Source organism: Elephantulus edwardii, unplaced genomic scaffold (assembly GCF_000299155.1).
Source record: "Elephantulus edwardii isolate Elephantulus edwardi_28Jun2011 unplaced genomic scaffold, EleEdw1.0 scaffold00115, whole genome shotgun sequence".
In the NCBI taxonomy this organism is placed as follows: domain Eukaryota; kingdom Metazoa; phylum Chordata; class Mammalia; order Macroscelidea; family Macroscelididae; genus Elephantulus; species Elephantulus edwardii.
Genome location: NW_006399865.1, coordinates 6,224,955 through 6,244,458, shown reverse-complemented (window position 1 = coordinate 6,244,458; position 19,504 = coordinate 6,224,955). Strand labels below are relative to the sequence as shown.

Below are 19,504 nucleotides of genomic sequence, written 5' to 3'. Positions count from 1 at the left end.
GTACATAGAAGTTCATCTGTGATGTTGTTTCCCAGGAATACCATAAAAGTCAAACAGTTAAACATTTTATTTATGTGTCTTTTAAATTCTAAAAATATTGCAACTTAGGTAGATAAATCAGATATACTGGGGAGGGAGAAGCTCAGCCGGCAGGCATGACAGCATTTTAGAAATTCAGAGATGACTAAGAAGACATAGTGGCACTGTGTTTAATGCAAACATTGGTACATCTGATGCAATATAGTCATCTTATGATGCTTCCTTTGATCTATTTCTGTTTGTCAGTTTGTATTTCTAAAATGGGGAAAGGAGAGTCTACGACCCAGTATTTTTAAAAAAAAAAAACACCAGAAAAACAGGGAAGTGACGTAAAAAGGCAAATATAAAGCTATAAAGGGAGCCAGCAGCATTCATCCATCTGCGGGCTGAAGGCCGTCTGGGCATAAGCCCGAAACCAGTAAGACACCATCTACTGCAATTTCACCACTTCTGCCCTTGCCACGCTCTGCTTCAAAAATGATCTAATAAGGAAAGGAAATAAAAAGAGGAATTACTTCAAAATATTCAAAACAATGATCCAATCTAAAGATTTAATAGCTATTTAAGAGGGTAAAATTCATGTGTTTCTACTGCATGTTGTGAGCTGCTGTTGAGGCTCTTGGCAACCCCATGTTATAAAGTAGAACTGCTTCATGAGGTTGTTTTTTTGTTATTTTAAACAGTTTATATTGGTTTGCATACAAAATTCATATATGTTGTGTTTCACAGATTCCTTCATTCACATTGTTTCATATGATCATTCTCATGCATTGTTCCATCGATCTATACCTTCTTTTATGCCATCTTTTCAGGTTCTCAATGGATCTTTCCTAATTCTTTCACCCCCTCCCTCTGCCTACCAAACCCTGTGATTCCCTCATCCTCTCCCTCAGACTCCCTGCCCGCTCCTCTTTCCCTTTTGGGCTTTTATAAGCACCTTACTAGGAATATACCCCAAGGAAAACAGACCTGCGGAACAAATGGAGATTTGAACCCTGATATACATTAACAGCATTATTCACAATAGCAATAAAATGGAAACATCTCAAATGTCTATCACCAATGAATGGATTAAAAAATTGTGGTCCATTTGTGCAATGGTTCCAAAAAAATACTGTAACAACATGGGAGAGGCTGGAGAGCATTATGCTGGGTGAACTAACTCATGGAATTTTCTTGACTGTAATCACCTTTACAGAAGCAAACTGCCAGGCCTTTCTTTCATGATGTTGCTTGGTGGGTTCAAATTGTTAACCTCTAGGTTAGCAGATGATTGCAGACTGTCTGGATTTCCTCCTATTGTGGAGAAACTACACTGAATCTATGTAGAGTAAGAGAATATGTTCCACATGGTCAGTGTGTAAACAGAGAGAGTTTATACTCAGAGAAACAGGACTATGGACATACTTCAGGAGACTCAGTGACTGTAGGAATCTCCAGTCTATTGTCTGACCTACAGACTTTTCAACTTGGGAGCCCCACAATTGCATGAACAATTCCTAAACATATCCTATTTTCTCTCTAGATATACATGCATATCTATCTTACTCGTTTTGGTTCTCTCTTATGTTGTATATCATCAAGTCAGAACCGACCCATAGCTGACTCTCCAGCGGGTTTTCAGAGGCAGTTAATTGCACGGAGGAGACTGCCCATCTTTCTCCTGTGGAGCATCTGGTGGATTCAAACCATGTGCTTTGGGATTGCTGTGCAGCTTCTTACCAGTAGGCCACCAGTGCTCCTTTTTGTTTCTATAGAAAACCCCAAGACACTAAGATATCCTAGAACAAAAAATTCACCGAGAAAGGGGTATTTCATTTGGAACCATTAATTCAGTGCCTTTCATGTGGAATTCAGCAATAGTGTATGCATATTGTGGTTATAAGTAGAGAAGAAAAATATGTGCTCGTGTGGAAAGTGAAAAGCAAAAGATGAAAGCACCCATGTTACTGTGGGATGATTCTGAATTGTTTCAATATAGTAATTTCATTTTGTCTTTTCAAAACATTTTTTTATAAATCCAAATGTAAAGCAAATTGGCATTTTAGAGAAATGTCTGTTATGAATCATGCTCCTAGTAATGCCATCTTGTAGCCATCACCGTCCCCTATAAATAGTCACAGACTATTTTTCAAGGCCTTGGAATTGAAGCCACTGCAACCTTACTGTGTCCAGCTTTGTCTGGCTCTCAGGAGGGAAGCTAACACCATCTGCCAGTTTCTTGTACTGTGGTGGCTTGTATGTTCCTGTGTGGCTGAATGGTGGACAGGTTTCTGCAGAGCTTCCACACCAAGACAGATTAGGTAGCCAGGCTTGGCCTTCTACTTCAGAAAATCAGTCAATGAAAACTGTTTGGATCACAACAGAACATAGTGCCTGGTGTAGTGTTGGAAGATGAAGCCCCTTGGTTGGAAGGCAGCACACAACAGGTGCAACAGTAGCGTGAAACACACGTGCATTCATGAAGATGGTATGGGACCACACAGCATTCTGTTAGGTTAACGGTCGGTTGTCATTTGGGATAGATCATCACCAGTCACCAGCAAAGGGAAGACAGAAGACCTTAGTGGACACAGGAAAGTGAAGAGAACCCATTACTGCAGACTTTCTGGGCTGCCATATTTTGCTTTAAAGCTCCTGTGGTGATTTTCTTGAGAACTGTTGGAGAAATGGCATATTCCATAGCATGATGTGCTGCTAGCCAAAGTGACCGCACATCGCTGGTGATTTAACTGCACCAGTAGCTCTGAGGGACAACAATGTACAGCCACCTTCTGTTAAGATTTACAGCTTTGGCAATCCCCTGGAAGGTCACTACGAGTCAGAATTGACTCTTTGACAGTGAACTGAGTTGACTTGAACAGTGAATGTGAACATAACTGGGCATAAAAGTTTTTCTTCTTCTTTGAGTTGGATTGACTTGACCACAGTGGGGTTTTGCTCATTTGTTTTGTTGTTTATTTAGTCTCTTTTTAGGAAGAATTACTTTTAGGTAATTAAAAAATACCTTTTCAGTAAGTCAGAAAATAGGGGGGTCTGGTGGCCTATTGAGTAAGGAGCTGTGCTGTCAACTAAAAGCACATGGTTCAAATTCAGCAGCTGCTCTTTGGGAGAAAGATGGACAATCTCCTCCTGTGCTATTTACAGTCACTGGAAACCCACTGGAGGGTCAGCTATGAGTTGGTTCCAAGGCCACAACAGTGACATTGGCTTTGACAAAGCAGTTACAGTGCGAAGGACAGAGTGGAGTGGGCATATGTATGTCTAGTGCTTGGGACATGGCAACTTCTCCATTGTTAAAACACGATAGTGTCAGAGTAACTAAAATGAAGTGGAAGGATAATGAATTGAGATATGAATTTGTATTTGGCTTATTATTCTCTGTATTTTTTTCCCTAACTTGATGCAAAAATTGTGTAGGAAAAAAAAATTCCCTTTTATCGAGGATTTTTGGGAAGGTAATGGTCAAAAGCTGAATTTTTTAGAAGGCAGTCCTCTTCTGGATGGTTGGTCCCTGAAATGTACCCACCCGGATGGAGAAGAAAACCGCTCGGAGAAGCAGAGGCAGAGATGGGGAGAAGGGAGTTCTCCAGACTGGGATGCTGCACCTGTGCTCCACCTGACAGCCCTGATGGTCAATGGCTACCTTGACGCTGATTCTCAGGAGCAAGTCTCCAGCCTCTTTTTCTCCATTGCAGCCTAGCATGGAATTTGAAGAGATGAGGGAATTTTCATAGGTGAAGACAGTGTGGGTGTTGGCGGCCATCACGATGATATAAACATGTTCTGTGCCATTGCTCTTCAGAACTGTGCCAGTTTCAGCCTTGCAGAAGCTCAGGCTACCCTGGGACAGGGTGGGAGGAGGGTGGCTTCTCCCTGCAATGCCAGCTGGTCAATAGCTAAGAAGGAGCTTCCCCAGCATGTTAGATGGGGCTTTAGATTCAGACATAATTTGACTTTGAGAACAAAAGATCACTTGTACACCTGAGTTGATGGAATCTAATTCACATGTGCTACAAATATCCACAGCCAGTGGACACTGGTAACCTCCAAGATTTTCTTAATTTGATTTTCAGCACCCCACCCTCCAACATTTTCATCAATGTTTCCCCAAATACTAGGAAAGTTCAAGGCATACACACTTGTATCAGCCCCCTCCTAGACCTATGCATCCCTCCTAACATAGTAGTGCTGTGTTACATAGTGTTATTACTGGCCAGGATGAATAAAGCCTGTTCTCACACATGTGCATTTTTTAAAAAGCATTGTTTTTTTGGATTTGTTTGTTTGTTTGTTTTTGTGTGTTTTTTTTTTATTTTTGTGTGCGTGTACCGTCAAATCAGATCTGACTGGTACAGGAGATTGTCCCTCCTTCCCCGGCAGAGCATCTGGTGGATTCGAACTGTGCACCTCTGGGATTGTAGTTGAAGCTCCTTGCCACTAGGCCACCAGAGCTCCCCAAGATATTATGTTTTATAAATTATTTCTCAACTCATAAAACAGTACACAACATGGTTAAGTCTGGAAGACATTATGCTGAGTGAACTATCTCTGTCACAGAAGGACACATAATGCATGAATCCACTAGTTTAATAGTAGGATCAGTATGGGATGGGGATGGGGGCAGGGATGGTGGGAAGAGCGGAAAAAGAAAGGCTAGATAAGGAACACTGGACTGGAATGGGTGAAAGGAAGAACAATCTAAAAGGAAGATTGTAAATTATGTATAGCTCTCTGGTCTCTCTTGCCTAACACCATGAAATGTTATTGATGTGTACTGTTGAGTCTGAACCAACTCGTAGCTTAACCTCCAGTGGTTTTTCAGAGGCAGTAAATCTCATGAGAGGAGATTGACCATCTTTCTCCCAAGGACCATGTCCCTTTGACTTGGCAGCACAGCTCTTTTTGCCACTTGAAAGGCTCAAGTAAAATATAAGTGGAATTCCAGTTCATTAATCTAGTAATCATTCCTGTGTCTTGTTAACATTAGCTGGCATCCAGCTTTTCACATAGCTCTTTGTGTTCCCTTCCATCTTGACCCAGCATTTCTCAAGGACCTGCAGTGACTGTGTCCGCAGCTCCCTTCTTTTCCCCGCCTCCTGTTATGGTGGAGCTTTGCATGTTCTCCTCCAGAGTAACAACTGCAGACATCATCAGCCCCCTCCTCATGTGCACATTTGACAGGCTCTGCCAGTTTATCCTATCAGTTCTTTCTGAGCATTTGCTGGAGGAGTTTAGATTCAGATGTAATTTGATTTTGTAAAATGAGTTTGAGTTGGTTTCCCCCCTCACACCAAAAGATTAACTCAGCAGGTCTAGTTTTTCCAAAACCTGCATTCCAAAGGAAGGATGGGCTTTCAAGTGACCCCTGAGATAACCTCTAAGCCCCTGGAGTGGCCCTCCAACACTCTACAGGGGCTAAACGACCAGTGGCCACCAAACACTCTGGACACAAAGGCTCATCCAGGTGAGCTGCTCTGATTAGCAGTACTTCTGTTGCCACACGTTGTTGCTGTAAGCATTAAGCCCTGTCCATTCAGTTCCACCAGGAGGGGACCGCTAGAAATTCTACCTGTTCTCTCTGGACTCTGCCCTACATGCCTTTCCCTTTTGCTGATTTTAATGTTATGTTTGTACTGTAATAAACAATAATCATGAATGGAAGAACTTTTTTGAGTTTCTGGAGTCCTTTTAACTAATCATGAAACATGAGGGTGGTCTTGAGGACACTCTCTTGAGTAGAATTCAAAACATTTTAAAAATAACTTTCTGACTGTTGCTGGTTATAAGACACAGGAATAGACTGTCCTTTTATAGATTAAAGAATCTATAATTTGCTTATGGCCAAGTTCACCAACGTTCTTCCAGCAGCAATGTGTGCTTAGAGTCTTGTAGCTCAGTGCTGCCACAGTATATATGAGTGTTGGCAAACTTGCCCCAGAGAAGAGCCTGAAACACAGACAGACTCCATAGAATGTGCTATGCACATGACAAATGTTAGCATTAGTTGTGCTGGTTAATTACCATATCTGCTGTCAATCTGAAATGTAAATTCTACGTAAAGAACAAACTTTATTCATCTTTGTGCCATTTTAATCTCAGTGCCCAGGAATTTAGTGTGTGTGTATGTATACATTTTAATCTGAGTTCCCAGGAACTTAGTGTATATGTGTGTGTATGTATATAGAATCATTAAAAAGGAATGTAAATATGTAGTTTAGGAATTGTTTTGCTACTTACACTTTTGGTAGTATCCATCCCTTGGTACAACTGAATTTTCCCCGTCTTCCACTGTTCATCTTTACTCTTGGTCTCCTCCCATGCCAGAACATTGTTACTGTTTTTCACAAATACTCGTAGTTTCCCCACTTTGTCCCCAGCCAGCCGATAATCAAAGAGCAGGCAGAAGTTGCTTTGGGGCTGCAGGTTGGGGAGGATAAGTTTCAGTCGGCCAATGTCCTTCTTGTGCCCCACCAAGGCAGGAACTGCCATATAATAGCCAACAGCTTGAAGAGAAGAAAGTTCACAGTTACCGAGGTCATTGGAAAGGGCTTGGCTAAATTGTAGAAACTTTCTAGGAAAAGGAACCATAATCTCCTACAGTGAAAACAAAAGTCTTCTTCATTTCCAACATAGGAACAACAGCTTCACACTAAAATGGATATTAGCTGTCAACAAGATGTCTTGTCTTTGGACTGGTTAAACAGGCCCTGTGCTTGCTCTGAATTTCTATCCATTGTCTTGCTTACAAGACTTGTTGTGCAGGATGTGCCCTCTTTCCCCAAATTCCAAGTTCTAAAACTGGTTTTTTGAGGGAATACTGAATTAGGCTCTAGTGACCTAATGGTAAGAACCTGTGCTATAATACTAAAGGCACACAGTTCAAGTCTACCAGTTGCTGTGAGGAAGAAGGATGGACAGTCTCCTCCTGTGAAATTTATTGCCTCTGAAAATGTACTGGAGGGTCAGTTATGGGTCAGTTCTGCCTTGATGGCACATAACAACAAGAACATCCAGGTATTTTTTGTTGTTGTGTGTGACAGCTTGAGAGGGAATACTTCAGGGAGGAATTCTTTTTAGAGGAAGGGTCTATAAGCAGGATCTTTTAACTGAAGCCTGAGCTTGTACATTCCCAAGAAATAGGTTTATTGGTAAGACACTGGAGTTCTTGAAGGTTTATCAGTTGTCACTATACAATCAGTCCTCAGGAGATAGGGACTGGATTTATGCTCAGAATGAAATCTGCAAGCCAATCTCTCTACTCAGGGGGAAACTTAAAGACAAATAAACAAAACAAAACAAGAGAAACTCAAAACTTATTGCCATCCAATAGATTCTGGATCATAGTGACCTTGCAGGACAGAGTAGAGAAGCCTTGGGTTTCCAAGGCTGCCAGCTCTACAGAGGCACGTTGCCTCAGCTTTCATCCCCGTAGCAGTTGGTGGGTTTGAATAATTGACATTTTGGTTAGCAGTCAAGTGCTTAACCACTGTGTCACCACTGTATCACCAGAACCCCTGAGGGTGGGGGTGAGGGGCACTTAAATTCCATTATTAGTGGAGGCAGTGGAAAGGGCTTGAAGCCTGGAGCTGAGGTTGAGAAAATACAAGGCCAGTGGCCAGAAGACCTCAGGCAAAACTCAGTCCAAGATTTTGCATCATTTTCTTGAGGATCACTGTGGTTTTGGTGCTTTGTGGAGTGACACTCCAGGGACCACTGCAGGTCACATCTCCTTTGAAGATTTATGTCTTTCAAAATACCAAAGACAAACTACAGAACATTCTGACTGGTAAATTGAGGGTAAGGGACAATTCTTTTCTACCTTTCCCCATTGTTTCCAAGCTAATGCCTGTCTCTAAGGAGCAGAGGAGTGAAGATGGGAGAGGTTTGTTGTTGTTGTTGTTATGTGCCATTGAGTCGCTTGCGACTCATAGCGACCCTATGTACAACAGCCCTAAACTCCACTCTGGCCAAGCACAATCAATAAGAATGCATCTAAATCCCAAAATCAATCTCCATAATAGTCTATGTGTTTCCTACTGCCAAAGGGGCCCTTTAGAGTGGTGAGAGAAGATCTTCACCCTGAAACCCACAGCGTCCCTTTTCAGCAGGAAGTAGCTAAGAGAATACGCCATCCCCTTTTCCTTATAACTCAGGGTGAAGTCTCTCTCAGGGAGGAGTGATAGGGAATGGCAAAGGACACACTGACAAAGAAGATTAATCAGAACTGGCTTTGACAAGCACTGTGGCATTTGGACAAGAACAAACTGGGAGGAGGGTAGAGAGAATAGTGCAACAAGGAATGAATGGAAACCCAAAATCTCTGTAAATGTTTATGAAAATTAATAAAATATAGAAAAAAAACACAAAAAAACCCCTCCACTCTGCCCTGTGCCAGTTGCACTGTCTCTGACATCCATCCCAGTTATCCCAGTCACTGAATCAATCCACCTCATAGAGGGCCTTCCTCTCCTGCGCTGTCCCTCCACCCTCCCAAGCATGATGTCCTTCTCCAAGGACCTGTCTCTCCTCACTACATATCCAAAGTATGTTAGACGGAGCCTCAGAATCCTTGCCTCCAAGGAGCCACCCGGTTTAACCCTCTCCAGGACAAATCTGTTTGTTTTCCTAGCAGTCCATGGTATTCTCAGTACTCTTCTCCAGCACCACAGCTCAAAGGCATCAATTCTCCTTCTATCCTCCTTGGTCATTGTCCAACTCTCTGATGCATAACAAGTGATTGCGAAGACCATGGCCTGTATCAGACGCACCTTAGTCTCCAGAGAGACACCATTGCTCTTCAGTACTTTGGAGAGGTCCCTAACAGCAGACTTTCCCATGGCAATGCACCTTTTAATTTCCTGGCTGCTGGTGCCAAGACTGTTGACTGTGGAGCCAAGCAAACTAAAGGAGAGGTTTACAGGAGCATATTTTGTGGAGGTAGGAGGGTGGGAGATGGATTAAGGAGGGAAATATGTGTTGAACTATATAGTCATCCACAACAGAGATCTTGGAAGGTGTAAAAGTTTCTGCAGATGCTACCATGACCTGATAAGTAACAAGAATAGATGCCCTCTCGTCATTGGAGAACCTTCTTTACCTGCACCATATTGCAGAACACGAAAGAACAGAAATCTAAATACCGTTATCTCGATCAGCAGGATTCCAGTCAAAATCATCTTCTCTATCTTGTTTCCAGTCACAGACCCCATGATCAAAGCTACAGTCAGCTGAGATATTTAAATCTGCCAAGAGAAAGGAAAAGCACATTCATATCCAATAAGAGTATCAGAAAAACAAGTGCTCCGAATGGTTTGGAAGGTGATTCATGCTAACTTGCTTTCAGATGCACCAAGTTGATCATGGCAACTCAGATATCTAGACTCCCTGTTTCCATTTCAAGCTGTGACACTATTCTGAACAAATTCTATAGTGATCATAAAAACTCCACAGAAAAGCAGAAGTTATTTTTGAAATAGAAGTTAATTGTCAAGATACCCCTAAGCAAAGCAAAATTGAGAATTTAAGGTATTGTTTGTAAGAGTCAGTCCAGAAAAAGAAAACCTAAACTACTCAAATAAACCAGTGAAGATCTTGCCAGAACTTTGTTGATAAACTGTTTTATATTCTCTATGACTTACCAAGATGTAACTTAATATATAAGTAACTAAACTTCCCTTTTAAACTTTATGATTCTATTACTCCTATTAGAAATTGCAACTATGTTGGGTCAGATAAAATGACACATAGTCTCTAAATTATTATTTAATCCTTTTTGATAGAATGACTGTCTTGTTTAGATATGTCAAAGAAATCTAATAGTTGAGTTACTATTATAAATTTTGAACCAGTCCTTCTGGTTACTTCTAGTTTTTGTTGTTGTTCTTTTTTCTTTTTCTCCCTTCATTCTTCCTTTCCTCCCTTCCTCCCTCCCTCCCTCACTTCCTCCCTTTCTCCCTTTCTTCATTCCTTTCTTTTTTCTATGAAGCGAACATATCCTTGATACCAAAGCCAGGAAAGGACACCACCAAAATAGAAAACTATAGGCCAGTATCTCTTATGAACATAAATGCAAAAATCCTGAATAAAATACTGGCCAGTAGAATCCAATGATACATGAAAGAAATAATTCATCATGACCAAATGGGATTCATAACAGGTATGCAAGAATGGTTCAACATAAGAAAAACAATTAATGTAATTCATCACATTAAGAAAGCAGAGAAAAACCAATTAATGTAATTCATCACATTAAGAAAGCAAAGAACAAGAATAACATGATCCTATCATTTGATGCAGAAAAGGCCTTTGACAAAATCCAACACCCTTTCCTGATTACAACACTCAACAAAATAGGATTAGAGGAGAATTTCTTCAACATAGTAAAAAGCATTTATGAAAAACTGAGAGCCAACATTGTTCTCAATGGAGAGAGGTTAAAGGCATTCCCTTTAAGAACAAGGACTAGGCAAGGATGCCCACTATCACCTTCTTTCCTTTCTTGTGTTGTTGTATCTGACTGGAACAGGAGGAGACTGCCCCTCTTTCTCCAGCAAAGCATCTAGTGGATTTGAACCACGTGTCTTTGGGATTACAGCGCAGCTTCTTGCCACTAGGCCACCAGAGCTTCATTCCTCTGGTTACTTTTATGTAGACCAGGGGTAAGCTAACTAACTTCTGGCTTAGCATTTGTCTTTATAAATAAAGTTGGGTGGGGTTTTTTTTATTCTTTATAGACAAAATCTATTCACAGTATGCTTGACTATATTAGCTGTAAAATCATATGGCAAAAGAAAATGAATTAATACAGAACATGGGAAAATATACCCCACATATATTTTTAAATGCCTTGCAATTTTCACATAGGCAAATATAAATAAAGTTTTATGGAAATGCAGCCATGCACATATTACATTGCCTGTAGGTGCTTTTGAATTAAGATGAGGCAGTTGAGCAGTTTTAGCAGTGATAGCATGGCCCATAAAGTCTAAATTAGTGAGTAATTGTTATTTATAGTAAAAGTTTGCGGATTCCTGTTATAAATACCAATGAGGGAGTTTTTCTTTTGCTTTTCAAGGAGAGGAGCAAATGGGGGGGGGGGGGGGGGTTTGTGCGGGGAGAAGGGTGCAGTAATGAGTGAATGGAATCCCAAAATCTCTGTAGATGTTCATTGAAATGAAAAATAAACAACCTAAATTTTAAAAAAAATGCAACTAGGAAAGAGGAGGAAGATTGAGATATTCCTGACTCATAAGTAATGTCAGTTTCTGGGGGTTCTAATGCTGGGACATTAGCTCTTTAGCTATTTGTACTGTAATAAGGGAATGACCAGAAGTGAGGGCAGTTAATACTGTGGTGGCCTAGGGGTAAGAGGCTACACTGCTATCCCACAGGCATGTGGTTCGAATCCACCAGCTGTTGTGGGAGCAAAATGGGCAGTCTTCTCTTGTGCGATTTACTGTCTCTGAAAACCTGCTGGAGGGTCAGCTATGAATTGCTTGCTACTTGACAGCACACAACAACAACAACATTGAAATATGTGATCATATACAGTATGTCATTTGATTTGATGGTCACAAAAATTCTAATACAGACTGATTTTGAGGCAAATAAATCAAGGTTCATAAGTGATTCATCCAGGGTCCTTCATTGACTGAATACAGAAATTGGACCTTAACCCCTAATGAGTCTGAAGTCCAGATCTGTCCATCCTGCACAATCCCTAAACCAGCGCACCCCAGCTCTCACTTCATTCATTTTCCTTTCTTCTTACACCAATTTAAAAAGTAAAAGATGTCCAAGAATAATTACTTCCAATCCTTAATATTCCTTCAGGAGTGCTATTATCTGTGATGCTACCAACCCACAAACAGAATTTTTTAAAAGGGACTTAAATTGTTGTGGCACATTTGACCCAAATTCTCCTCCTCTAGGGAGCCCTGATAGTTATGCATTTGTTCAGCTGCTAACTGAAAGGTTGGTGATCCCAGTTGCTCTACGGAAGAGAGACCTGGAGACTTATTTTTATAAAAATTTACAGCCTCAGAAACCCTACGGGGGCATTTCTGTCATCCTGTAGGCTCCCTATGTGTCAGAATCAACTAGATGGTAATGTACTTGGTTTGGTGTTTTGGTTTTTTCCTCTCTCTCCATCCTCTTCTTCAAAGTAGAAGATACTGGTGAATGGGGCAGTGGGTGACTTGTGGGGACTAGTTACATACAGTGTGACCTAGTCTAGCCTATAGTGAGAAAAAGCTCAAAGTGTTTGCTACATGAACCCAATATTCTGAGACTTTCTTTTGTGCAACATTTTTTGGCTTCCACAGTGCTTTCAACCACTGTATTTTCTCAGACTGCATCTTGACCTACCCCTATAGCAGATGCTGTTGATGCCCCACTAAATACCTGCCAGCAGTCATGCTCCCTTTTTACTGCAAGCACTTGCAGCTTTCTGTGAGGGCACACTCTGACTGGATCAGGCTTGATCCAAGCAGGGCAAGTCAGAATACTGGAGAGTGAGTTCCCTGGGAGAGACTGCAACCAATGATAGATAGGAGGTGGTGAAGTCACATGCTGTACACTGTCTCCCAATGGGATTAAACTACAGTTGCCCACAGTGGAAAGTTCCTTGATAATTCACTCTCGAGTAGTTCTTTCCTCTCTGTTCTCTCTTCTTGACTCCCCTTTCACTGCTTATTAGGACTACATCCCTCATAAACCACTTGTACGTGAAGTCTTGTTTCTGGTCTGCTCCTCATGGAACCCATGTTATGTGTCAACTTGTGCTTTGACAGACACTGGACTGGTTGCTGTTCCAAAATGGAATATAAGAGAAACACTTCCTATCATGTGATCTGGTGTGGTCAGCCAGTCAACTGAAAGAGGAGTTTCCTTGGGGGTGGGACTTGTCTTCAGTACATAGTTTGATGTTATGGCAAAGTGCGCACATTCTCTCTCTCTCCACCACCCCCCCCTCTCTCTCTCCCCCTTCATCCCCATCTCTGCCTAATTCTCTCCGTCCCAACCTCATCAACCCTGCACTCTTCTCATCACCTGACTTCTGGTTTTGGGGATGTAAGTTTGCCAAAATATTCACCCACCCTGCTACCTGGACTGTAGATTCGATCTTACCTACCCCTACAATTTCATGGACCATTTTCTTGAAGCAAATCTATATTTTGGTATGAATCTCACTGGTTTTGTTCCAATAGAGAACCCAGCTAGAGACACTGCCTCTGCCCATGAGAACTAGCCCAGGGCAGGTTGCTGGGAGATGAGAGACCATGTGGAGCATGGCTGAGTCAGCCCAGTTGCCCTAGCCTGGGCTCACAGTGTTGCAGGGACTGGAGAATCCCAAATGTGTAGAGCAGGTAGCAGGCTGGAGACGTCTGCAGGTTTAGATGCCAATATGAGACGTGTAAGTGCAGCTAAGGTCAGCAAAGCCACTGAGTAGACCCACAGGTGATGGCCGACTCATAGGTGAGAACCCCCACCCCCACCCCAGCTGGGGCTGGCTAAATTGTCCAGATAATTACAAATTAGTATTTATTGCTATGAGTCACGGAGGCCTTGTGGTTGCTTGTTATGCAGCATTATTATGGCAATGGGTAACTGAGACAAGCATCTTGGACCACAGTTTAGTACCCAATGATTTTCAGGTTGTGGGCCCTCTGACATTGGAATGGAAGTGAAAAAGTAACTTCCCCCATCTGCGTGCAATCTGTTTAAATCTTTCATTCAGAGTATCAAGGTGGGATAGTAGAGAGAAAAACTAATGTCATTATAGATATCAATCACACAAGGAACTATGATTTTAATACTATCACTGCATGTCACACTGCATGCCATGATGCCATGAGTTTTCTCTTTGGCGTTTATCAAGGAATCAATGATTCTTCATAAACAATTATCTCATCCTATGAAGAAATGAACACAACCCAAGATAGCATGAACTGATAGATACTTGGAGAAAGCATTATTACCTGTGTGTTGCAGTTTGGAGGTGGAAGTTTTTTCTTGGACCAGAACGAGACCAAAATCATCAGCTCTGTTAACCTTTGGGGCTAATGAAGAACACTTGATCAGTTCTGAAGAAACTTAAAATGCCATGTCAGCACAGAGTTATGCAGGCCTACCATATATAAACAAAGCAATTAATGTTTCATGTTATAGACATCACTAATGATATCAAGATGAAGCTTGTAGGTTGGCAGTATCTGACAGTTTTTCCATTATAAAAACACAATGTCCTTTTTGCAGTTAATAAATAATCTATGGACAGGGTTTTAGATACTTTAAGACTTTATGACAATCTTATTTTCCAACAATGTCTCATCTGATTAGTTTATAACCCATTGAGGCTTCTAGCCTGAACCACTTATTATGATGGTGGTTTTAATATGGTATTATGGATTCTGACTCTTGTAAAAGTGCTTCTAAAAAGTGGTGAAAGGACTGAAACCAAGCTAATCATACTTTGAGGCAATCCAGTTTCCTACCATGGACAATTGAGGTTCACCTCAGGGTTTCAAACTGGTTTGAAACACATCAGCCATAGAAGATGGAACAAAATTAGACTAAAATTTACACTATTTGAATGAAGTAGAAGGATAATCAGAATGGGGACAACTGTAGGTTGGAGCCCTGGAATGAGACACTTGGAACAGGCATAGTGAGCTCTTTCAGAAGTCTGATATGAATGATTGGATTATTGCCAGAACTATGGCGAGTGACATGCATTAAAAGCAGACATGGTAGGTTTTCATCTTTGAGCAGGGCGTCCTTGTTTCCAACTCTATCAGTCAAGAGATTTAGTTGCTGTGCAACATGCATGCTACCCTGGTTTTGTAAGTTGTTATTGTTATGTACCTTTGAACCAGAAATGACTCATAGCTGACCCTCCAGAGGGTTTTTTGAGGCAGCAAATCGCAGGGGAGGAGATTGTCCATCTTTTTCCTGCTGTGCAGCTGGTGGATTCAAACCACATGGCTTCAGGTTAGCAGTGCAGCTCCTTACCACTAGGCCACCAGAGCTTCTAGCAGCGTGTCGACTTATAATTTTCCCCATTCTGATTATATCATTCTGATTCACTCATATTTTATAAATTCAAGTTGATTTTGATTTTGCTTCATTAATCATAGCTGAAGTGGGCAGAACTGGTTTGAAGCCCTGGCTTACCATCATAAGTGCATCTTTTTAATTAGATTGTTTAAAAAATCTTAAATTCCAGTCTCCAATGTTGATGTTATGTGCCATCGAACTGCCTGCGACTCATAGTGACCCTATGTACATTAGCTCTGAAAGCTGCTTTATCCTGAGCTGATCTCATTGTCTCTGACAGACTTACTCCTATTGCTCAGTCACTGAGTATAACCATCTCATCCGGTGTCTCACTCTCCTGTGTTGTCGCTCTACCCTTCCAAGCATGATGTCACTCTGTAAGGACTTGGTCCCTCCTTGTGACATGCCCAAAGTATGTCAGACAAAGGCTCAGAATCCTTGCCTCCAGGGAGCAAACTGGTTTCACTTTCTCCAGGACAGACCTGTTTGTTCTCTTGGCAGTCCATGGTATGTTCAACATTCCTCTCCAGCACCACAACTCAAAGGCATCAATCTTTCTTCTATCATTCTTAGTTATTGTTTAGCTCTTGAATACATAGCAAGTACTTGCAAAGACCATGGCCTGGATCAAGTGCACCTTGGTCTCCAGACTGACATCATTGCTCTTCAGTACTCTAGAGAGATCCCTGACAGCAGGCTTTCCCAATGTAATTTGTCTTTTGTTTTCTTTACTGCTCATGTCAAGAGTGTTGGTTGTGGAACCGAACAAGCTGAAAAAATGACTGGAGACAGCAGAGAACTGCCAGATGTGCAGGCAGGGTTTAGAAGAGGCCGTAGCACTAGGGATGTTATAGTTAATGTTAGATGTATCTTGGCTGAAAGTAGAGAGTAACAGAGGAATATCTATCTGTGTTTCATTGCCTATGCAAAGGCATTTGACTGTGTGGATCACAACAAATTGGGCTAACACTGAGAAGAATGGAAATCCCAGAACAATCCTTCAATACCTCTGCTATACACTTTGCAATGGATATAGGGCAAAATGAGACTCTTAAGAATCTAGATTCCCTCTGTTCCAACACTGGAATAGGTTGTAAAGCTCCTGTGCCAAGATCTGAGATGGTATTTGTGAATTATGAGAGTAGAGTAGAAAAATCTGTTCATTTATTGAGAGTCTGTGACTCTCTAGGGAACTTCGGTGTTAAAGTCCATGGAGAACCGAACTTTGTAGATAGTAGATCAGTATAGGAAGATGAACTTTCAGCCTGCTGCCCCATTGAAAAAGAATGTCAAGAAAATAAAACAATCAAACATCTCCTTTCCCAGCAATACTGAGATTGATTGATTGATTTAAAAACTTTTTTTTGTGTGTGTTAATTGCTTTCAAAAACTGGGAGAGACCAAGGTTTGGAAATGTTAGGGAAATTCTAGTACTGGAGACATGAAATTATTAAAAAGCTATTGTGACATGGAAAAATAGGTTATAATATTATATAACATGAAAAAATGCTTATGATATGCCAATAAGTAAAAACAAGAAATTACAAAGTTTTAGTTAAGGTATGATTGTTGTTGTTGTCATGTGCCATTGAGTCACCTGCGACTCTTAGCGACCCTTTGTACAACAGCCTTAAAACCTGCTTTGTTCTGTGCCAATCTCACTGTCTCTGGAACACCTACCCCCATTACCCCGGTCACTGAATCAATCCATCTCATCGAGGGTCTTCCTCTCCTGCACTGTCCGTCCACCCTCCCAAGCAAGACGTCCTTCTCCAAGAACTGGTCCCTCCTTGCAACATGTCCAGAGTAAGTCACATGAAGCTTCAGAATCCTTACCTCCAAGCAGCAGCCTGGTTTAACTCTCTCAAGGATGAACCTGTTCGTTTTCTTAGCAGTCCACGGTATGTATATTTAATACTCTTCTCCAGCACCACAGCTCAAAGGCAACAATTCTTCTATCCTCCCTAGTCACTGTCCAGCTCTCTGATGCATAACAAGTGATTGCAAAGACCATGACCTGTAATCAGGTGCACTTAGTCCCCAGAGTGACACCAACTGCCAAATATTATACATACTAATAGCAAATGAAAATGCATGTGGAAAAAATGAAAATATTTGTCTTTAATAGGATGGTATGATTCTGGGTAATTTCTTTCCATGTTTTATGTTGTGATAATATAATCTCTGGGTAATAAAATGTGCTAAGAATGGCATTTAAATAATGACTATGAAACAACACAGCAAGTACTTGTGATGTGATTATACATAGAAAAATCCTGATAGAAAAGTAGAGGTACATAAGCAGATCACCAGGTCTTGTCTTCTGAGGCACCTCTGAATGGGTTTGAACCGGTAATGTTTTGGCTAGTAGTTGATTGCTAACCATTTGCACCCAGGGATTCTGCATTCCAACAGTGAAAGTGATGGATATATTGAACTGAGCCATTGCAGATATCTATAAAAATGCAATTTCATATAGTTCAATTTAATATCTGGACCCAAAATGGTCATGAATATGGCAGGGAAAAAAATAGGTTTTAAGAAACTGGAATTTGGGATACATTTTTTTCCTTATAGAATTTATTTTCATTATACTTAACCTTTTCAATAAATACAAATGAGAAGTTAAAAAATAAAAGAGCTTTCTGACCTACCTGCCTCTCCCCCTGTCACCAACATGGAAGGACACACATATCATAAACATCAGTGTCTAATTTTTCAGAAGTAGGTAGCCAGGTCTATCTTCTGAGGTGCCTCTAGGTGGATTCAAAACTCCAACTTTCTGGTTAGTAGTCACATGAATTAACCATTAGCACCACTAAGGGATTCTAGGCTAAGTCCAGAATCAGGTGAAATAGTCCTAAGGCACGTGTCAGGCGGGCAGGTAGTACGAAGAGAGCTGACATTTCTTGATGTGATCTGTGCTTAGGACACCTGCTTCCACACCAGAGATTGCACACCCTTTTCCCACTGGCCAGCATGATGAACTTAATAGACCTGAGAGTGCATATCTATGGTCTGCTCAGCTCCCCAGACAAAGCTATCATTCTTACACTCATTGTGGAGCAATATAACATACCACACAAAGCTCATCTCTCAAAGCAAAGCCTCATGCCCCCAACTGGTGGTGGCAGGAGAGCCCCTGCAGAAGTTCCAGAATCCATGAGTCTGGGGAGCCCCCTCCACCTTCTAGCTCTTTTTATTGTGCACAGCTTGAGACCAGAGAGAATGACCAAAGCAACTGTTTACATTCTAAAATGATTCTTCTGGCACTGACATGCCAAGAACTAGGGTGTGTAGATTTGTCTCCTTAAAAAAAAAGCAATGAAACTGTACATATGTGTTTAATACACTTCTATAAGTAGATTTGCTTCTCAACAAACAACTTTTCTTTTATAGTAACCAAATTAAACTGAATGCAATAAATATTCCCTGAGGAGGTCGGGTATAGAAAAAAGGAAAGAGGGAGAATGAGCTGTCTTCACTCTCACTCTAACTTGGGAAACATTAAAAAAAATCTGGAAAATTCTTGTTGGATATATGGTTTTAAATTTTTTTTTGCTTGGATGCCAGCAGAGAGATGCAGTATATGCATATGATTTTAGGGGAAATATAAATCTGAGTATGTCACCAGAAAATACTTTGAAGTACTAATTGTACTTGGAACCTGCCTAGTTGAACTCGGATGAAAAGAAATTTGATCAGCAGTTTACAAGTGCTTATTGAAGAATGCACAGAAATCCCATGAGAGCAGAGATTCTGTTTGTCTAGTTTACTGCAGGCATCTGATAAGTCTTGGGTGAATCAATGAAGTACATATATTCTAATTATAGGCTATTGTAGGGCACTGTTCCTCTAACATTTCCAAATAATTTCTACTGGTCTCAGTTTCCTAGAGATTTTGCCAAGTGATCTAAGCATCTACATTATCGCTTTTTCATCAGGTTTTAGAAATATACTTCCTTGGATGGGTGGCATTGAAACTCCCTATAGAACATGTCACCAGGGCTCTGGAATCAAGACTAGACAAGATAAAATACAGAGGGAGAGACAATATCCAGTAAGCGTTGGGAGATTTGTACACCAGTGTTCATAGCAGTGTAGTTCACCATCGCAAGAACATGCAAACGGCCCAAATATCCAACCACAACTGAATAGATTGAGAAATTGTGGTACATTCACATGATGGAGTACTATGTAGCATGCAGAAGCAACTGTTCAAAAAATACTACATAATTTGGGAGAGACTGGAGAACATTATACTGAGTAAACGGACTTAATCTTATAAAGACAAGTACTGCATAAGACCATTATTGTAAAAATAAAAGGATAACTAGTAAAATATGTATGGGGGTCCAAGCGGGGAAGGAGTGGGAACAGAAGGGTGAGGATGGGTAGGGGAGAA

General features: G+C 41.0%; 1 protein-coding gene across 1 annotated transcript in view; it reads right to left on the bottom strand.

Annotated features, from left to right (window-relative positions):
* Positions 1–410: 410 nt before the first annotated feature.
* Positions 411–19,504, bottom strand: part of EGFL6 (EGF-like-domain, multiple 6) — a 68,639-nt gene continuing 49,545 nt past the window's right edge. The window contains exons 9-12 of the mRNA XM_006892417.1: positions 14,022–14,102; positions 9,183–9,284; positions 6,280–6,545; positions 411–521 (exon numbers count right to left, since the gene is read on the bottom strand). Coding sequence (XP_006892479.1) covers positions 411–521; positions 6,280–6,545; positions 9,183–9,284; positions 14,022–14,102 — 560 coding nt within the window. The remainder of the gene's footprint in view (positions 522–6,279; positions 6,546–9,182; positions 9,285–14,021; positions 14,103–19,504) is intronic.